Source organism: Mesitornis unicolor, unplaced genomic scaffold, assembly GCF_000695765.1.
Source record: "Mesitornis unicolor isolate BGI_N332 unplaced genomic scaffold, ASM69576v1 scaffold19555, whole genome shotgun sequence".
Lineage (NCBI taxonomy): Eukaryota > Metazoa > Chordata > Aves > Mesitornithiformes > Mesitornithidae > Mesitornis > Mesitornis unicolor.
The window spans coordinates 15,315-31,026 of record NW_010183709.1 but is presented as its reverse complement, the minus strand read 5'-3'; the positions used below and the strand labels follow the sequence as shown (position 1 = coordinate 31,026).

At 41.5% G+C, this 15,712-nt stretch overlaps 1 protein-coding gene across 1 annotated transcript in view; it reads left to right on the top strand.

Moving 5' to 3' along the window:
- Positions 1-1,286: 1,286 nt before the first annotated feature.
- The window catches only part of TEAD4 (TEA domain family member 4), a 19,846-nt gene continuing 5,420 nt past the window's right edge, over positions 1,287-15,712 (top strand). The window contains exons 1-5 of the mRNA XM_010184247.1: positions 1,287-1,423; positions 2,263-2,306; positions 4,669-4,724; positions 5,465-5,595; positions 6,569-6,742. Coding sequence (XP_010182549.1) covers positions 1,313-1,423; positions 2,263-2,306; positions 4,669-4,724; positions 5,465-5,595; positions 6,569-6,742 — 516 coding nt within the window. The 5' untranslated portion in view covers positions 1,287-1,312. The remainder of the gene's footprint in view (positions 1,424-2,262; positions 2,307-4,668; positions 4,725-5,464; positions 5,596-6,568; positions 6,743-15,712) is intronic.

Genomic DNA, 15,712 nt, shown 5'->3' with positions numbered 1-15,712 from the left:
TCTTTCGAGGTGCCTTCCAGCTCCTAATATTGTGTGATTCTGTATTCTTAAAGTATTTCCTAAAACATCATTTAAACTGGATTCTGGAATACTTTCCCTTAGCTTTGGAGAATCTAGGAACTTTCTCAGCAATTGAAATGTTTCGCTTCCATTCACTTGAATGGTACTAACAGGTGTCACTGATACTGTAAAAAATAAGATATGTAAGTTTTCTCCATTCCTACTGGTAATTCCTCCTAAAGGTTATAATTTATTCTTGAGCTTTCATTATGCCTTCTCAAAATGTTTTTGTGTTAGACACATCAGAATCTCTGGGCTCTGAACTTAAGAAAACCTTAGGGAAAGTGGAGGGGTTAAGGAGAATGGAGACCCAAGGGTGAGAACTTCCTGCAGCTCAAGGAGCGTAAGTGGGAAGTGTGAATTCCTGAATGGCTAGAGCTTACCTCTTCCAGTGGTTTCTCCAAGCCATGAATTCATCTGTGGCATTGCCATGATAATTGTAAGGTCACAGGTAAATGTGAAGTGTTTGAAAGATGAAAAGTAATTGTAGGGGAAGTAGGAGGAAAGGCAGAAAGTAGGGAAGTGCTTCTGTTTATCTGTTTATTCATTGGAAGAAGAAATGAAGAATGATGTTTGTTTTAAACATACATCAGAACCCTTAGCTGTTGTGCTGTCATTGCCTGTAAAAATATGTGCAATTCTACAGTCCTGTTAAAATAGAAAGAGGAATGTCCTTGCATATGTGCTGTGGGAGATTATTAAGATTCCCTGTTTCCTCAGGGATGGGAATAAAATTGATAAGCTCTACCTGAGACTAATGCAGTCCCAAATTGAGTTAGTCTTTTTGCAGTGATGATGACAAACTCCTTTTGTGAGCTTGTTTTTAGAGGGTTTTTTTGATAAACAAGAGTCTTCCCCATTGAATATCCTTACTAATGATTAAAACACAGAAGTCACTTAGGGTTGTACTTTCCATAACAAAACAATTCAGCTGTGCAGCTGAAAGCCTTCAGACAGAAAGGATAAATGCTTAGCAGTCTCTAAACCAGTGATCCCAGCATTTCAGAAAGGATGATTAATCACATCTGAAGCGATGGTAATGGATGAAAGGCTTACACGCTTTGGAGAGTTCTTAGGACTGTTCTTGGTGAGTCTGCTGCCCAGGTTTTCAGAGATGCTTCTTCCATACAAAGAAGCTGGTAAGAATCCTGGTTATGCAGCATTAGACCGGGGAGCTTGTTTATCATTATAATAATTGTGTCTTTTCTGTTTCTACTCTTGCCCACAGGATCAGGCAGCTAAAGATAAAGCAATGCAGAGTATGGCTACAATGTCATCTGCCCAGATTATCTCTGCAACTGCCTTCCATAGTAAAATGGCCTTGCCTGGTCTTCCACGACCAGCCTATCCTGCTGTTTCTGGGGTGAGTGAATCAGTGTCTCGGTGGAGGTGGGCTGAAGACACTTGAGTATTTGAAAGGGTGTTGTAACCTGCTCAGGAAAATCCTGAGAACAACAGAAAGAATGGGCCAAAAGGTGTTGTCTTTGTAGAATAAATCTGTCATATGTCTTCAACAGTTTGGGTCTGATTCTTTGCTCACATTGATGTAAAGCAATAGAGTTTCACTAAGTGCTTTTTAAAAAATGACACAGTTGAGAAAACAATCAGATCCTTTGGGTTTTCAGCTGTCTGAAGTATTTTTAGGTGTATCACTTCCTTAGTCCAGGAACTTGTTGAATTAAAACTGTTTGGGCCATCCTGATCCTTTCTTAGGTTTATAATTCCCAAGCTTATCCCGAGTGCTTAGATCGCAAGTTGATTTTTTTTCTATAAAAGCCTTAATAGAGGAGGCATGTCAGCATCCCCTAACTTTGAGTTGGGCCTAGTGAGCTTTTACCGAGTGTTGATTTCTGCCAAAATACTTCTGTGGAGGCCTCTTAGGGAGAATAGTCGCTCCAAGAGAATAAGCATCATTAAAGCTTTGGAGATGGAGGCATAAGGTGCATGCATAATATTTACTGTTAAAGCACACTATTGTGACAGTTGCTCGCATGTAACTAGTAGTAGTGTGTAGGGAGAAAATGAAGACCAGTCAGCACCTCCACAGGGATGAAACCAGGAAAGCAGAAAGAAGAGATACAACTCAGTCACATCTTTAAAAGTCTGTGAGCTTGCAGTTTCTTTCCCCAGAAAGGAGCAAGCCTTGCTTTTCATCTGTGTCTTAAGAGTAGTAACTTTTGCCTGTATGTTGTTCTCTTGCAGTTTTGGCAAGGACCTTTGCCAGGCCAAGCTGGATCTTCCCAAGAGTGAGTATTCCTTCATGTGAGCCTCCAAAGCAGGTGCTTCTGTTGCTTCCTTTGTGCTGTCTGAGGGACACCATTAGCTATTACAAGATTTATGAAATGCTAAGATAATGTAGTCTTTGCTCTCAGATTCTCTGACCATGTATCTGAGACTTGAGGCCCATGGTTGAAGACACACTGAGAGTCACAAGAGAGTCTTAAATAGATAAACCTCAATGTCTTCATAAGGTACCTTCAACACCCCTTTAATGAGTCCCACGATTCCAGCAGCCTAATATGGGTTATTTTTGGGAGCTGCTGAATCCAACAGCCTGATAGAGGCAAGGCTGCTGCAACTCCACGCTGCCAAGTTCAACCAGATACATACACATGTACAAAATTATCTTTCAGTCAAGCTCCAGACTCCACAATATTTCTGTCATTTGGCCTGAACCTCTTGGTCCCTCTGAAAGCATCCTTACCCCTGGAGACACACACAGCTGGCTCCCAAACCATCTACTTGCTGGCTAGTCTGACTTGATAATCACTAGTGCTCACACCTTCACTTGCTGCTGGCACTCCAGTAACAACCACACACAGAGCTGAGAGCTCCTTGTGCAAGAAAACAATCAGAATTTAGTGAGAAGATAGACTGCACTGCCAAGGTGCAGGGCATGGACAAACACCTGTACTGACCTTCTTACATGTGACTGGCACCTTTTATTGCCATATTCTCCCTATAATAAATTCATCCCCATAAGTGCTCTTCCCTGGTGTTCCATAACATGTCCCATACCGTCTAGACAACAGCCCTCAGGTGACTGGTTTGCAAGCCTCACTTGTTGGCTCACTGGGTTGGTTTCACACCTGGAGAATGGGGCTGATGGCTCTCCTGGAAAGGGCTGGGGCAGGGCCTCTGCTCCACTGGGGCTCCTCTGCCCCAGTGTAGAGATGAACCTTTGATGGGCTGATGATTCACCAGTGATGGCCATGGATGTAGTTGTCAGACTATTACTCAGGTTGTTCCATCTGCCACTGTTCCTCTGTGCTCCGTTGTTTGTATGGAGACACACACCTTTTAATCACATAATCTAATGGGAGCAATTGAAGCCAACTTAAGGACAAGCAGCTGAAAAGGAGCACGTTCTTCACTCAAGCCATGTGTTCCTGCTCTCTTGTGCTGCTATTGCTAATGTTTGTGGAGCAGATCAAGGATGAGAAACTATTAAAATATCTTGTGGGTAAAAGTGGCTAGTAAAAGAGTGGAAGCCATCCTAGGAGAAATAAAAAGTAGATTTTTATGCCTTTACCTTGAAAACAAATGGAGGAAGCATAAACGTGAGAGGTTCTTTTAGAAGCTTGAAGTATCTGCCACTCCAGATGTCAGATGATGTCTCTGTCACTGAAATTTGGAATAGAAAAACCTCTTAACGTCAATGTAGCATTAAGAAACAGGTATTCTTTATTTGATGTCAAGTATGAGGGGCATTATTTATTCCACCCAAGCTCACATACCTACTGGCACTTTTCTTGGCATATTTATACACAAAAGTTTCAGGATTGCATAATCTGAGTTACAATGATTGATAGCAATTTAAATTTAATTATAATACATTTAAATATGTGCAGAATCATTCTCGGATCAAACTGCGCTTGCATACAAGGGGTCCTTTGGTGGTGTATGGTGGTCCCTTGTGGTTCTGAAGAGGCACTCTTACTGTCCTTTCCATGAACTCTGAATCATTCTCCTATATATGATTTTTCCTGGGCCCATCAGCTTCCTTATCTTGGTCTCAGCCAGTGTTTTGCTAGTTTATCTGTAGTCCTTCAGAATGTACTAGGATGTATCAGTCATAGTTTAAAAAGTAGTGTCCCTTAGTGAGTTCTTGTTTGAAACCCCTTACAACATCTCCAGGTCCTGATTTTTCTTATGGTGGTGCTTAAATGGAACTGAGCTGTCTTGAAAGCTAGGTTCAGTTGTGGGTGTTGAGCTTCTCTGAATCTGGACCTAAAAGCCTGAGAAGATGTGCAGCCCAGATGTGTATCCCAGATGTGTATCCACTTGCAGAAATTTAAATCTATCTGTGGTTGAAAGGAGAGAATAAAGGAATGAGCACAAGTGTATTAACAGGCTGATAAGAATCTCTGAATAACAAGGCTGCAGGGAGAGCCTGCCGAACACCTGCAGGGAAATCGGCCCCTTACTGTTTTTTGAGTCTTTCACCATGACCTTTTTTTGCTCACAAAGAAAGATAATTTCCCAAAAGCACTTATTTCCCTCAGAAGTACTTGATCTAAACTGTGTGAAGGGTTGGTGGAGAGTCTTGGTTTGGTTTGGGTTTTTTTTTTTGTTTTGTTAACCATCTCTCTTTCTGTACTTCTGTAGCGTGAAACCTTTTTCTCAACAGCCTTATGCTGTACAGCCTCCGCTGCCATTACCAGGTAGGTAAGGAAATGGAGTTCCTTCCTTTGAAATTCTAGTCTAACTTCAAAAATAGCAAGCACTTTAGAAAGACTAAAAATTGATTTTTAAAAAAATATTTTTACGTATTGAACATTTTAGTGAGCACAAAATTAATTTTTATATAATTTCCCTTATCTGTTCCTATCCTTTTACTGAGAGAGCTGAAGCTTTTAAATTTTGTTTTCTTTTTATAAACATTTTTTCCTGTTTTAGGTTGGATTTTTTTGGGTTTCTTTTCCTCCTGGCTCAGCAGAAAATAAAAGTTTACATATCTGTACTGTTCTTCCACTATGCTGCATATACTAGAGCACTGTTTTCCATCATAATGTGATTGCCTTTCCAATTTCTCATTAGGTGGAACAACAAATGTCTTTTCCTTCTCAGTTTTCCCATTTTGAGAGGTTAATGATCGTGTTAATGGTGATGCTTCTTTCTGATGGGCTCAATCTCAGTCCTCTTAAAATTACAGAATATATTTTTTGTGGTGTCAAAAATGGGTAGATTGTATTTTATGTCATTACCAACCCTGCCAGTGCTGTCTTAGCAGTGGGTAACTGCAAGGCATTTAGAGCACAGGTAGAGTTGAGGACCTTGTGAGTGCTATTTTTGTATGATGACTGAAGTAATAAGAAAATGTCAGCTTTAAGTCAGCTCTAGTGGAAAGCTATTACCAACTTTTCTCTTTCTAAGTTTTGTTATATAAATTCTGTGTGTTTAGGGTTTGAGTCTCCTACTGGCCTCTTGCCTTCCCAATCAGCACCAGCTTGGCAAGGACGAAGGGTTGCTAGCTCCAAACTTTGGATGTTAGAATTCTCTGCATTCTTGGAACAACAGCAAGACCAAGACACAGTAAGATACACACCTGACTTCCACCCCTCATTAATTTTTGGTCTTCAGGTAGCTCCTGTTCATCATGAACATATTATACTACTATATGTGTATGGAAACACTTGCTTCATTGCTCTACTGAGAGCAGAAAGCCATCTTTGGGAAACACAAGCTATCCTTCTCTTAGAGGATAGAATTGCTTGTAGTGATATAGGTGTCTCTGTGCCATGTGCTTCTGGCCTCCCTTTCCAGGGTCATGGATGTTCACATACCAGAGTTCAAGGCACTGAGGTCATAAGACAGTGGTATAGCCCCTGCCGGGCTATTCTAGCTGTCTCGTTCAGCCTTGGAGGATAAACCCAGAATCAGATGATGGTAAGATCACATGAAGCCACGTATTTCTCTGGTGTGCTGGGAACTTAAATCTGTGGGCTGTTGGGCTGAATTTGCATCAGTATGTTTCTGTGGTGCCACCTATAAAATGGAAGTGGTAAGATTTCCCTGTCTCACTAAACCTTGTGATACTGCACCTTGAGACGTTCCTTGGTGATGGGCCACTTATATTTCCTCTGTCTGAGGTAGAAGAGTTCAGAAAAAATGACAGTATTTGGCTGGTACCTTGCTGTGGGATTTCAGACTGCTCTTCATAGGACAGGAGCATTGATGTTTGACTGAGTGACCTGTGACGGGTAACACTCTGTATCTCAGGTTATTTCAGATTTTTTAGCAGCAGCATGAGGCAATAGTTTAGGAGTGAATATAGGAAAAAACCCAACAATGATGTTTCAGAAAAAGCAGGAAGCATGGCTGTATTGTTAGGAAAGAAATAACAGCATGAGCAGAGATATTTCTGCTAATACTTCTGCTCTTTTAGAAAGTGCTATCAAATCTTCATTGAGTTCCAGTAGTCTTCTGTGAAGAACCATGGACGTTCAGTAGGTACTCAATGGTACTGAATGATTTCCTAATTCCATGTTTTTTCCTCTTCTTGCAGTATAACAAACACCTGTTTGTGCACATTGGGCAGTCAAGCCCTAGCTACAATGACCCCTACCTCGAGGCGGTGGATATCCGGCAGATTTATGACAAGTTCCCTGAGAAAAAAGGGGGCCTGAAGGAGCTCTTTGAAAGGGGGCCAGCTAATGCCTTCTTCCTTGTCAAATTCTGGGTAAGGAAAGGACCCTTTCAAGGGAACTCATTTGCTATGAAGTTCTCACTTTAAAAGCAGTGGCCTCACTATGTATTAGAAGGTTCCCACCTCCCAACAAATTTTCCCTGGGCAGACATCCTAATACAGCCACAACTGTCACTAGAGATGTTTCCTTAAGTTGCTGATGGTGACTTGGCCCTTTAAAAATTTTATTTATGTATAAGAGAAGAATTCAGAGGAAATAATTCTCTGTGTACATCTACGTTTTCAGTGCTGAGTAACTTCTCAGTTGAAGGCAACATTTTTCCATCTCTTCTCTTGTCTCATTAGGTGCTTTTTGTGTTATCCAAGTACTAATAGTTTACAGATGCGTATTTACTGCAGGCACAAGAACAGACAAAAGATAAGAGAGACATAATGAAATTGGATTATGCTGATAATACATTACTGAAATGACTTCTGGTAAGTTGGCAGAAATCAGCCTGGCAAAAGCCTACTCACTCAATTTGGATTTTTGTGAGTTAGCTGAAATTGGCAAAAACTGTGCCATTGAGCTTCAGTGGACAAGCAAAATAGTTTTGGTGATCGATATTATCATAGGTATTACAAGATTAAAAATAATAGCAGCTTGGGGCAGTTGCATGCTAGATGGCTAAGGGAATGTGTAATGGGATTTGGAGTCTTTCACGTTGAGTTTACCGCTTATGATTCAACACCAGGTCAGGAGTCAAATGATGAGAAATGAGCTTTCACATCTCATACTCTTCATACGGTCTGGCACTGGAAAGCCTCTTAACTGGTGCTTTCAGGAGAAGGAATAGATAACTTATGTGCCTTGAGATGCAACTTTCCAGCCGTCCCAAGCCTAGCCTGTCCAGAGCTGAGTTGGAGAAGTAAGTTTGGTGCTTAAAGCATTAGTTGCTGGTGATTCTTGGAGACACGTAATTTTAGTACTACTTCAGTGCAACTGAGCTGGGCAGCTTATGGGATTAGCCTCTGTCAAGTACAACAAAGCCTGCTTGGGAAGGCCAAACCAAAAAGTGAAAAACCATTGCTCTGCTGGGTGGAAGAGTAATCCTTGGGAGGGACAGCAGCACCTTGCTGAGAAGGATATCCTTTGACAAAATCTGGGTAGTCATTGCCCTAGTAAGACTGAGAAAGGAAACAGAACTGTGTTGAGCGAAAGAGGATAGCTTCTAAGAAATGGTCCTTGGCAAAGTAGGAGTTGTGAGAGCTGCTTTCTGCTGTGGGGTAGGGATGCCAGGATACTCTTCATATTGAGGTGAAGAGCACTGGCTCCTGGGTGGTATCACTCTGAAGTGCTTTGGAAGTTTCAGGAACCAAAAGGAAGAGGTTAGAGGAAGACATTATGTGGAGAGAATAAAACACTTTGAATTCCTTAAGGAGAGAGAAATCATAATGAAATTATGATCTAGTACAACTGTGATTTTATTTCTCAAACCTCTTAGTATGCTTTTTTGCTTATGAGGTTGGGTTTGCAGACTGTGTTTGTTTTTCAATATCAGAAGAATGCATATGGCCTATGCATCTTGTCAGACCAACCTAAATTAGGCTTTTGAAGGCTTTATGTGGTGGGATGTCATTAAGTTGGACTCTTTCTGTGCCCACATGAGCTGTCTGGTGTTCAGGGGGTATCAACTCACTGAAATTTGGCTTGCATAAAGAGATATGACATAGGATTTGAAACACCTTCACTCCAACGTATACAGGATGTCCCAGGCCTCTGCTTCTGTACACTTATAATGACAGTGATATTTCTGTGCTTGGTTTAATATTTTGACTTTCTGATTCTTTTTTTTGGTACTTTTGCATTGTTGAATCCTATCTGGAGTTAACATCAGGTTTTATTGGTAGAAACACTACAGGCTGTCACTTAAAAGTCATTCAATCATGTATTTTTTTCTCAGTGTAGACAGTAGGTAGGGGATGAAAACACCATTCCCAGTGCCATATTCTGGGTGTGAAAGGATTGAAGCACTTTTATGATTTGCACTGTTTCACAGGAGTACTTGCATTAATCCTGTTGTAAGATTTCAACTAGCATCTCTAAGACAATATAACTAACAGTTCAAAAAAACCTTTTCCCCCAGAAAATCTGGACTTTTTAAAGGAAAATGCCAAACCATTTTGTTGCAAAACCTTTTATTCAACAAGCCTGAAACAAGTCTTACACTTAAAGCATGGGAGCCATGCCTGTAATGCACTGTGCTTTGTGTGTCACAGAACTTCCCAAGTTTGCTGTATTGCAATAGATGTGTGTAATGCAAAGCACCACCACCCCCCCCCCCCCCCCCGGCGCCCCGTAAACACTTTTCACAGGTAAGCCAATGTGGTTTAAAAAGACGGTTTAACAGAAAAAAAAAAAGAACAAACAACTAGGTTTCAGCTGAGATTTTTATACCCCTTTGCATTTTTACCCCTCTGTAACAGTATACGCTAGGGCGCTTTTTCATTTTGCTGCCTGATTGCTCTGGACAGCCAGCCACACAAATATGTCCAAAGATGTGTTTGATAAAGCAATTACTACACTGTTGAATGTATATCATCATTTTAGGAGAAAAGCAAATTACTGATTACCTTAAAATTGGTTAGTAGAGTTACATATTTAAAGGGGTGTTTTGAGACATAAAACTGATTTTTCAAAGATTCTGAATTGAAGTGGTGGCTGCAGGTGACAAAGACTGAAAAAATCAAGGCATTGGATATGTTGGTTTTGTATACGTGTAGTTTTAGGCTTCATGAACCTGAGGCTGAAACCTGCCATTACTGCAGTAAGCACTGAACATACCAGATGGATCTGTTGTGCACCAGAAGCCTAACTCTAAACACCAGAGTTGGAGTTTCTTGACATCACTGATAGCCGTTAAGACCTTAGTGTGACTGAGAAAGAGATGTTCATGTTTGTTCAATCATGCTTTAAATTATGTATACAATAGCTAAGAGTTAAAAGTTGATTAGTTTGAAACATAAGCAGTGTTTGCAATCCTTCCTTGGTTTTGGCATGGGGAGTTTGGTACAATGAACTAACTCTTAGACTTGGGTTGGCAGGTTGTGTGTGACATCTGTGTGACATTTCTCTGTGCTCCAAATGCATTCTAGCACATGACAATGAATGTGAGACATTAGCCTCCCAACACATGGGCAGTGGCAGCTCTGCTCTTTTCCAGTGTAACATTATCTCTGCCACCTGTTGCTTGGTCCTCCCCATGAACTCCTCCTATATGCATCGTTATTAATAGTTTGGGGAAGAGGCATTTTCAGGGCTTTGCACATTAGTAGATTGGTGCACTCGCATCTTAAAGCTTTCCAAAGTTGTGAGACTCTGGGTGAAAAAGAGAAGGAAAATAACAAACCAGAAATTGAGGACAGGCAATGCTTTGTCCAGAGCAGCCACCTTCAGAGGGGCATTGCTTGTGAGACCTTTCCTGCCAATGGTGAATACATGTAGTAATTTCTTTTTGGCCATAGGTGGGCTGAACCAGTCAAATCACTGAGTGTTTTATTTCCAGAAAGTGAATTATACTTTTGTGGATGGGGCTGAAGGGGTGGGCTGGAGACTGCTGTTCTGAACTTGGCTTCTCTCCTGTTCCAAGCAAATCCAGTCAAAACAGCAGCAGTGCAAGTTCCTCTCGGCACACTGCCCTGCCCACTTTATGCCTTTAATCCTGACCTGGCAGAAACTGCCTAGAGAGCAAGGAGATGGTAATTTGGTCTCCATGTCCATTCTGTCCTTGGCACTTCTTCTGAGACAGCAACCAAGACAGCAACTAGCAAGAGAGATTTTTATGATCTTTGCACATTATTTCTGAGTGGACCTGACAGCCCATTAATTTCACCTGCAGTCACCAGCACCACATCCTACCAGTTGCTGCCTTATGTAAGGGGATTCTGTTGATGGCATTTCTTTCACCAAATTTATTCTCCGCAGTGTTCAGCATTATAGAGATTATTTGCAGCAAAAAGCAGATTGAAAGACTGAATTGCTGAGCAAATCTGTCTGCTGGGTGTCGAAATAACACAGTCCTGGGGGCTGTGTTGCAGCTACCCATACTGTTGGCAAGTCATTCTGCTATCTTTGGCTAGCTCAGGAGCTCTCCCCCTCCCATTTGGAGGCCGAAGCTGCAGTGGCACAAGTTTTGGACTCTTCTTAAAGAATTTTTAAGCATATGCCTTTCTATTGACCACATGGGACCTGTGTGCAGTTTTGGAGAAGCTATGATTTCTCAGCATTTAATATCATTTGGACTCTTGTCCAGTCATTGCTTTTCAAAGCCTCAGATAAGCCAAAGACTGATTCTCAAAGGTCACATTTCCCTCTGCGAAGAGTTTCAGAAGAATTTTGATTCACAGCCTCCTCCTAGTGGGAATGAGGCATTTCTCCATTATCAGTTGTGAAACTCACTCCCACCAAAGATCAGACAAAAATCTTGGCTAAGTCTATGGTTAGGACAGTGCACAGTGCCAACTTTTCTATAAGCATTTCTTTCTTGGGGTTGCAGAAGTTGAGTGATAAGCTCGGCAGAGCTGTTTTCAGCAGAGCTGCTAAAAGACTCAAACCACCAATACGATTGAAAAAAAAGTAATACTAGCTTGTTGAGGGTTACTGTGACCTTCCCTGAACAAATTCCTTTCTTCAATCTAGAAATCTTGTCTTGCTTACCTCACTGGAAAGGAGGAAATCTCAGATATTTCCCCTGAAACAGGCAGATCAGCTCTGTTGCATGCAGTATGTAGATCTCTGAGATGTGCTAGATCACAGATACCCAAGTGGATTTAGTTTCAGTGTGATAGGAAGTCATCGAGCAAGCCGACCTTTCTCTGCTGGCCTTGCGTGTGCTTAGTTACAAGGTTTTCTTTAGAGAAAGAATCTCTGAAAGTGAAGAGTCCTTTCCCCAAAGCAGCAATGTGGTTTCTAGTCCTGATGGCCTAGGTGTTGTGAGGAGCTCATAGAAGTCTAGGCATGGAGGCTGTAGCATTTTTAGATGTTAAGAGAAAAGCAATAGCTCTTTTGACCATTACAGACCCCATGATGTGTCGTATGATTTTGTCCTGGTGCAATTCTGGGAAGATTTAACTACATCCATTAATGATTTGCCTCAGTGTCTGGTTGACATTTAGAAGTTAATTTGACCATAGCGGATAACAGTGTTTTTCCTCAATTTTCTCAGAATCGCTCGGTTGGAAAAGACCTCCGAGATCATCACGTCCAACAGACATGTTTCTGACATGTCTTCCTTCAGGAGGTTATCATCTCCATAGCAGAGAAAGCTAACATTTGAGTTCCACTCCTGAGCGGTTCTTTGGTCTCATATTCATGTACATCATTGCCATTTTCAGTCTACATGAATAAACCAGGTTCCAAATAATTCAAGAGCATATATGTGTGTGCTAAATTATCTCTGGCATGGAGGCAGTAACTTCCATGAGAGGGTGGGAACCATGCAGCTCCATTCTCCTGCAGACGTGAGCTGGAGCCCTCAGGTAGCTGCTGCTGTCATTCCCTGGAGCTGCTGAAATTCCATGTTTGTATGTTTGTGGGCCAAGATTTTCAGAGGGGAAAGAAGGAGGTGGGTGCACAGTTCTTGTTGACTGACAACCCTAAGACATGTCTGACAGTCCTAGCTCATAACATGAGATGTGCTTTAGAATAAAAGGTGCAGTGTAAACATCAAGGAGTTCCCACGTGACCCCACTGCTTCACTGCAACAGGGCTTCCAGGAACCACATCGTACATAATGTTAGCGAATGGCAATGACGACTTAATTCAACCATAATCATTTTGCCTACTGCCAAATAGTTTAATGATGATTAATTAGATGTTAACTAGCTGTGAAATTCTAGTCTAGTCTTCTGATGGGAGACTTGCCAAATTGTGGAGGCACCTAGAGTGGCTTCTTAGGGCTAGTGAAGCTTTTCTCATGAACTAACAACTTTCTGCTTTGCACTTATTTTTTAATTTGCCATTACACATTTAGGGGAATGCAATCATAAGTTTACTAGTGAGACCCTGAAAATGTTTATCTGGTTCTCCAGTGAGGGCCTCAGCTGTGTTTATGTAGCAGTGGTCCAACCAAGCTTCTGTAGCCTTGACCCTTTGTTCTTTTGACCAAGTGAAACAATATCTTTGGAAAAGCGGAATTGGGTCCATACATTGTGTTTATCACCCACATGGGAAATAGCTGAACAATATTGTGAAGGACTTGTAGTCTAATTCCTCTTTGGAGAAGGGAAGGAATTAATCTTTACTCAGACAGGTGGAGTATGGGTCAAATGAACAATACAGTTAGTTGCATTGACATGTAAATAAGTATTACAGTAACTCAATAAAAACCTAAACCAGAATAGAGTAGCATTGCCATTCTCAAATAAATGTACATTTCTGGTGCAAATGAAGTAGCTGCATAACTATAGTGGGGAAAAATAGATTTGATAGCAGAGACTTCAGCATGACCCTAATAATCCACTTGGCAACCTGAATTATGATTAAGTCTGTAATGCCTGTGCCTCATTCCTAGTAATCCATGTGCTACGAGGTTAAAGCTAGCCTGGATTTGCCTACATATGCTAGTCAAGTGCAGACAAACCATTGGAGCGTAACACCGCATTACAGTTGTTTAGGTGGTCATGACAGTGTAAAAGCTTCCAATCTTCCTCCAGCTGTTGTTTCCAAGTCTTGTGCAAAAGTTGTTGCTACCTCAGTGGTACAAATGTGAATTATGGAAAATGATTTTTAAAAAAGTTTTAAATCCAAATTGTTTTACTGACATATTGTAACATGTGTGCCCAAATCTGTTTTCAGCTCATTGAGGAGGCAAAAAAATACGGGGTCAAAAAGGGATAAGTTGTTAAGACAGGAACCTATTCTGGATATTCAGCTGGATAAATTGTTTTGTAAAGCTGTCTTCTGAGGGGAAGCAAACATGAGAATAAAATAACTGCCAGCTTTGTATAACTTATCTCCTGGTAAGCCAGGAGATAAATATATAGTTTAGTATATAGTATATAGCTTTTAAATATATAGTAAGCAGGAGATGACAAATTCAGGAAAACCAAAGGGATGAGTGCACATCTGGTGTAAACTGGTATGAATGTATTATGCATGTAGGGCCAAGCCGTATTCACAAGGGTTGTAGATCTGTCACTACTTCAGAGGGAGGGATTCTACTTTAAAGGGCGAGTCAGAGAAGAAGGTGAACCATTCTGACCAATGGACTTTCTTTCATCCATAATCTGTGGTGAAGATGGTACAACTGTTAAGGATTTTTGTAGAAGCTGTGGGAAACAGCACAGTCATTTTGAAGAGTGATTTGTGACCATGTATTTAAATATTGTGCTGTTGTGCTTTCCATGAAGAGCAGAGTGAAAGCTGTATGTCCATCCTTAATGCTGCCGATGTTGATGGGAACATTGGGGCATTCTGTCATCTTGCCTGGACTGAATCTATGTTCCACTAGAATTATCTGAATGCTACAACTGCTAGTCTAGGAGATATGCCAGAAGATGCATTGCCCACTGTGCTTCATGAAAAAAACCTATCCTAAATCTGTCTTCCTCTTGCTTCTGAGTTTGTACTATAAAAAAAATAATCATAGTAATTGGATTTTATTTGTTTGTTTGCTTGGATCGTCTGTGGCACCATTTATCTAACGCAAATGGTAGTTTTTCTCTAGGTGGAAATATGTGTGTACAATGGCACGGTGGCAGCAGTGCCCCAGTGTTGTACTAAGTGGAAAATGGAACTGAATTTTCTGAAATAAATGGGGAAATAGTTAATTTTATTTCCTTTACCATCACCTCCTTCACACATCTGAAGTGCGAAGTTAACATTTGTGTCAGAAGCATTTGTGTCAGTACGGGAGGAACAAGGAGGCACAAACTGCTCTGGGACAATGAGACTTCTCTCTCTTGGTGTCAGGACCAGCCTGGTATTATCAAACTACAACTCTGAGATACAGTTTCCCAAAAGGCTCAAGCCAGCATGAGTATGTGTTGCTATCAGAATAGGCTGTCTTTGCGCTCTTGACTTTTATGTGTGTTCTCATTTCTTCTAGCCCCTGCAGCTTTGCAGAGATCCAAGTGAGCTTTCTTGTCTGACTGAAAACTAAATCACCAAAAGACACGGGCCTGTTGGAGTGGGTCCAAAGGAGGGCCACAAAAAAGTTTAGAGGGCTGGAGCACCTCTCCTAAGAGGCTGAGAGAGTTGGGGTTGTTCAGCCTGGAGAAGAGAAGGCTCTGGGGAGACCTTATCCAGTACCTGAAGAGGGCCTACAAGAAAGCTAGGGAGGGACTTTTTACAAAGGCAGTGGTTTTAAACCGGAAGAGGGTAGATTTAGACTAGATATTAGGAAGAAATTCTTTACTGTGAGGATTGGAACAGGCTGCCCAGGGAAGTTGTGGATGCCCCCTCCCTGGAAGTGTTTACGGCCAGGTTGGACAGGGCTTTGGGCAATGTGGTCTGGTGGGAGGTGGGTTGCCCCACGGCAGTGGGGTTGAAACTAGGTGATCTTTAAGGTCCCTTCCAACCCAAGCCATTCTATGATTTTATGAAAACCACAACAATGGGATGGGATCAGCTCTCTCACCTGGCTAACCAGAGTCGTACAGTTGCTAATGGTGGCACAAAGGCAGCAGCAAGCTTGTGTGGCTACAGATGGCGAGAAGGCTGGACTGGCACTTTCTAGATTGACTTCAACCTCTTGTGAAATTGCTACTTGAGGGAAATAAACTAACAGTATTATCTCATGGCTGAGAAGACACAAGTATTTTGTATGACAAAGGAAAGGGGGATTTGTTGTTGAGGCAGTGCATTTCCAAGGCTAGCATTGGTTCTCCTAAGCACTGCTCTAGTTCTCAAATTAAAAACCTTCAGTGACATAAGCTAAGAAAAACACACTGGAATGGCTCCTAATGCAGTCATGTTCACACTATCCACTGAAACAGGAATGAACTTCCTTCAGCTTCCTGGGG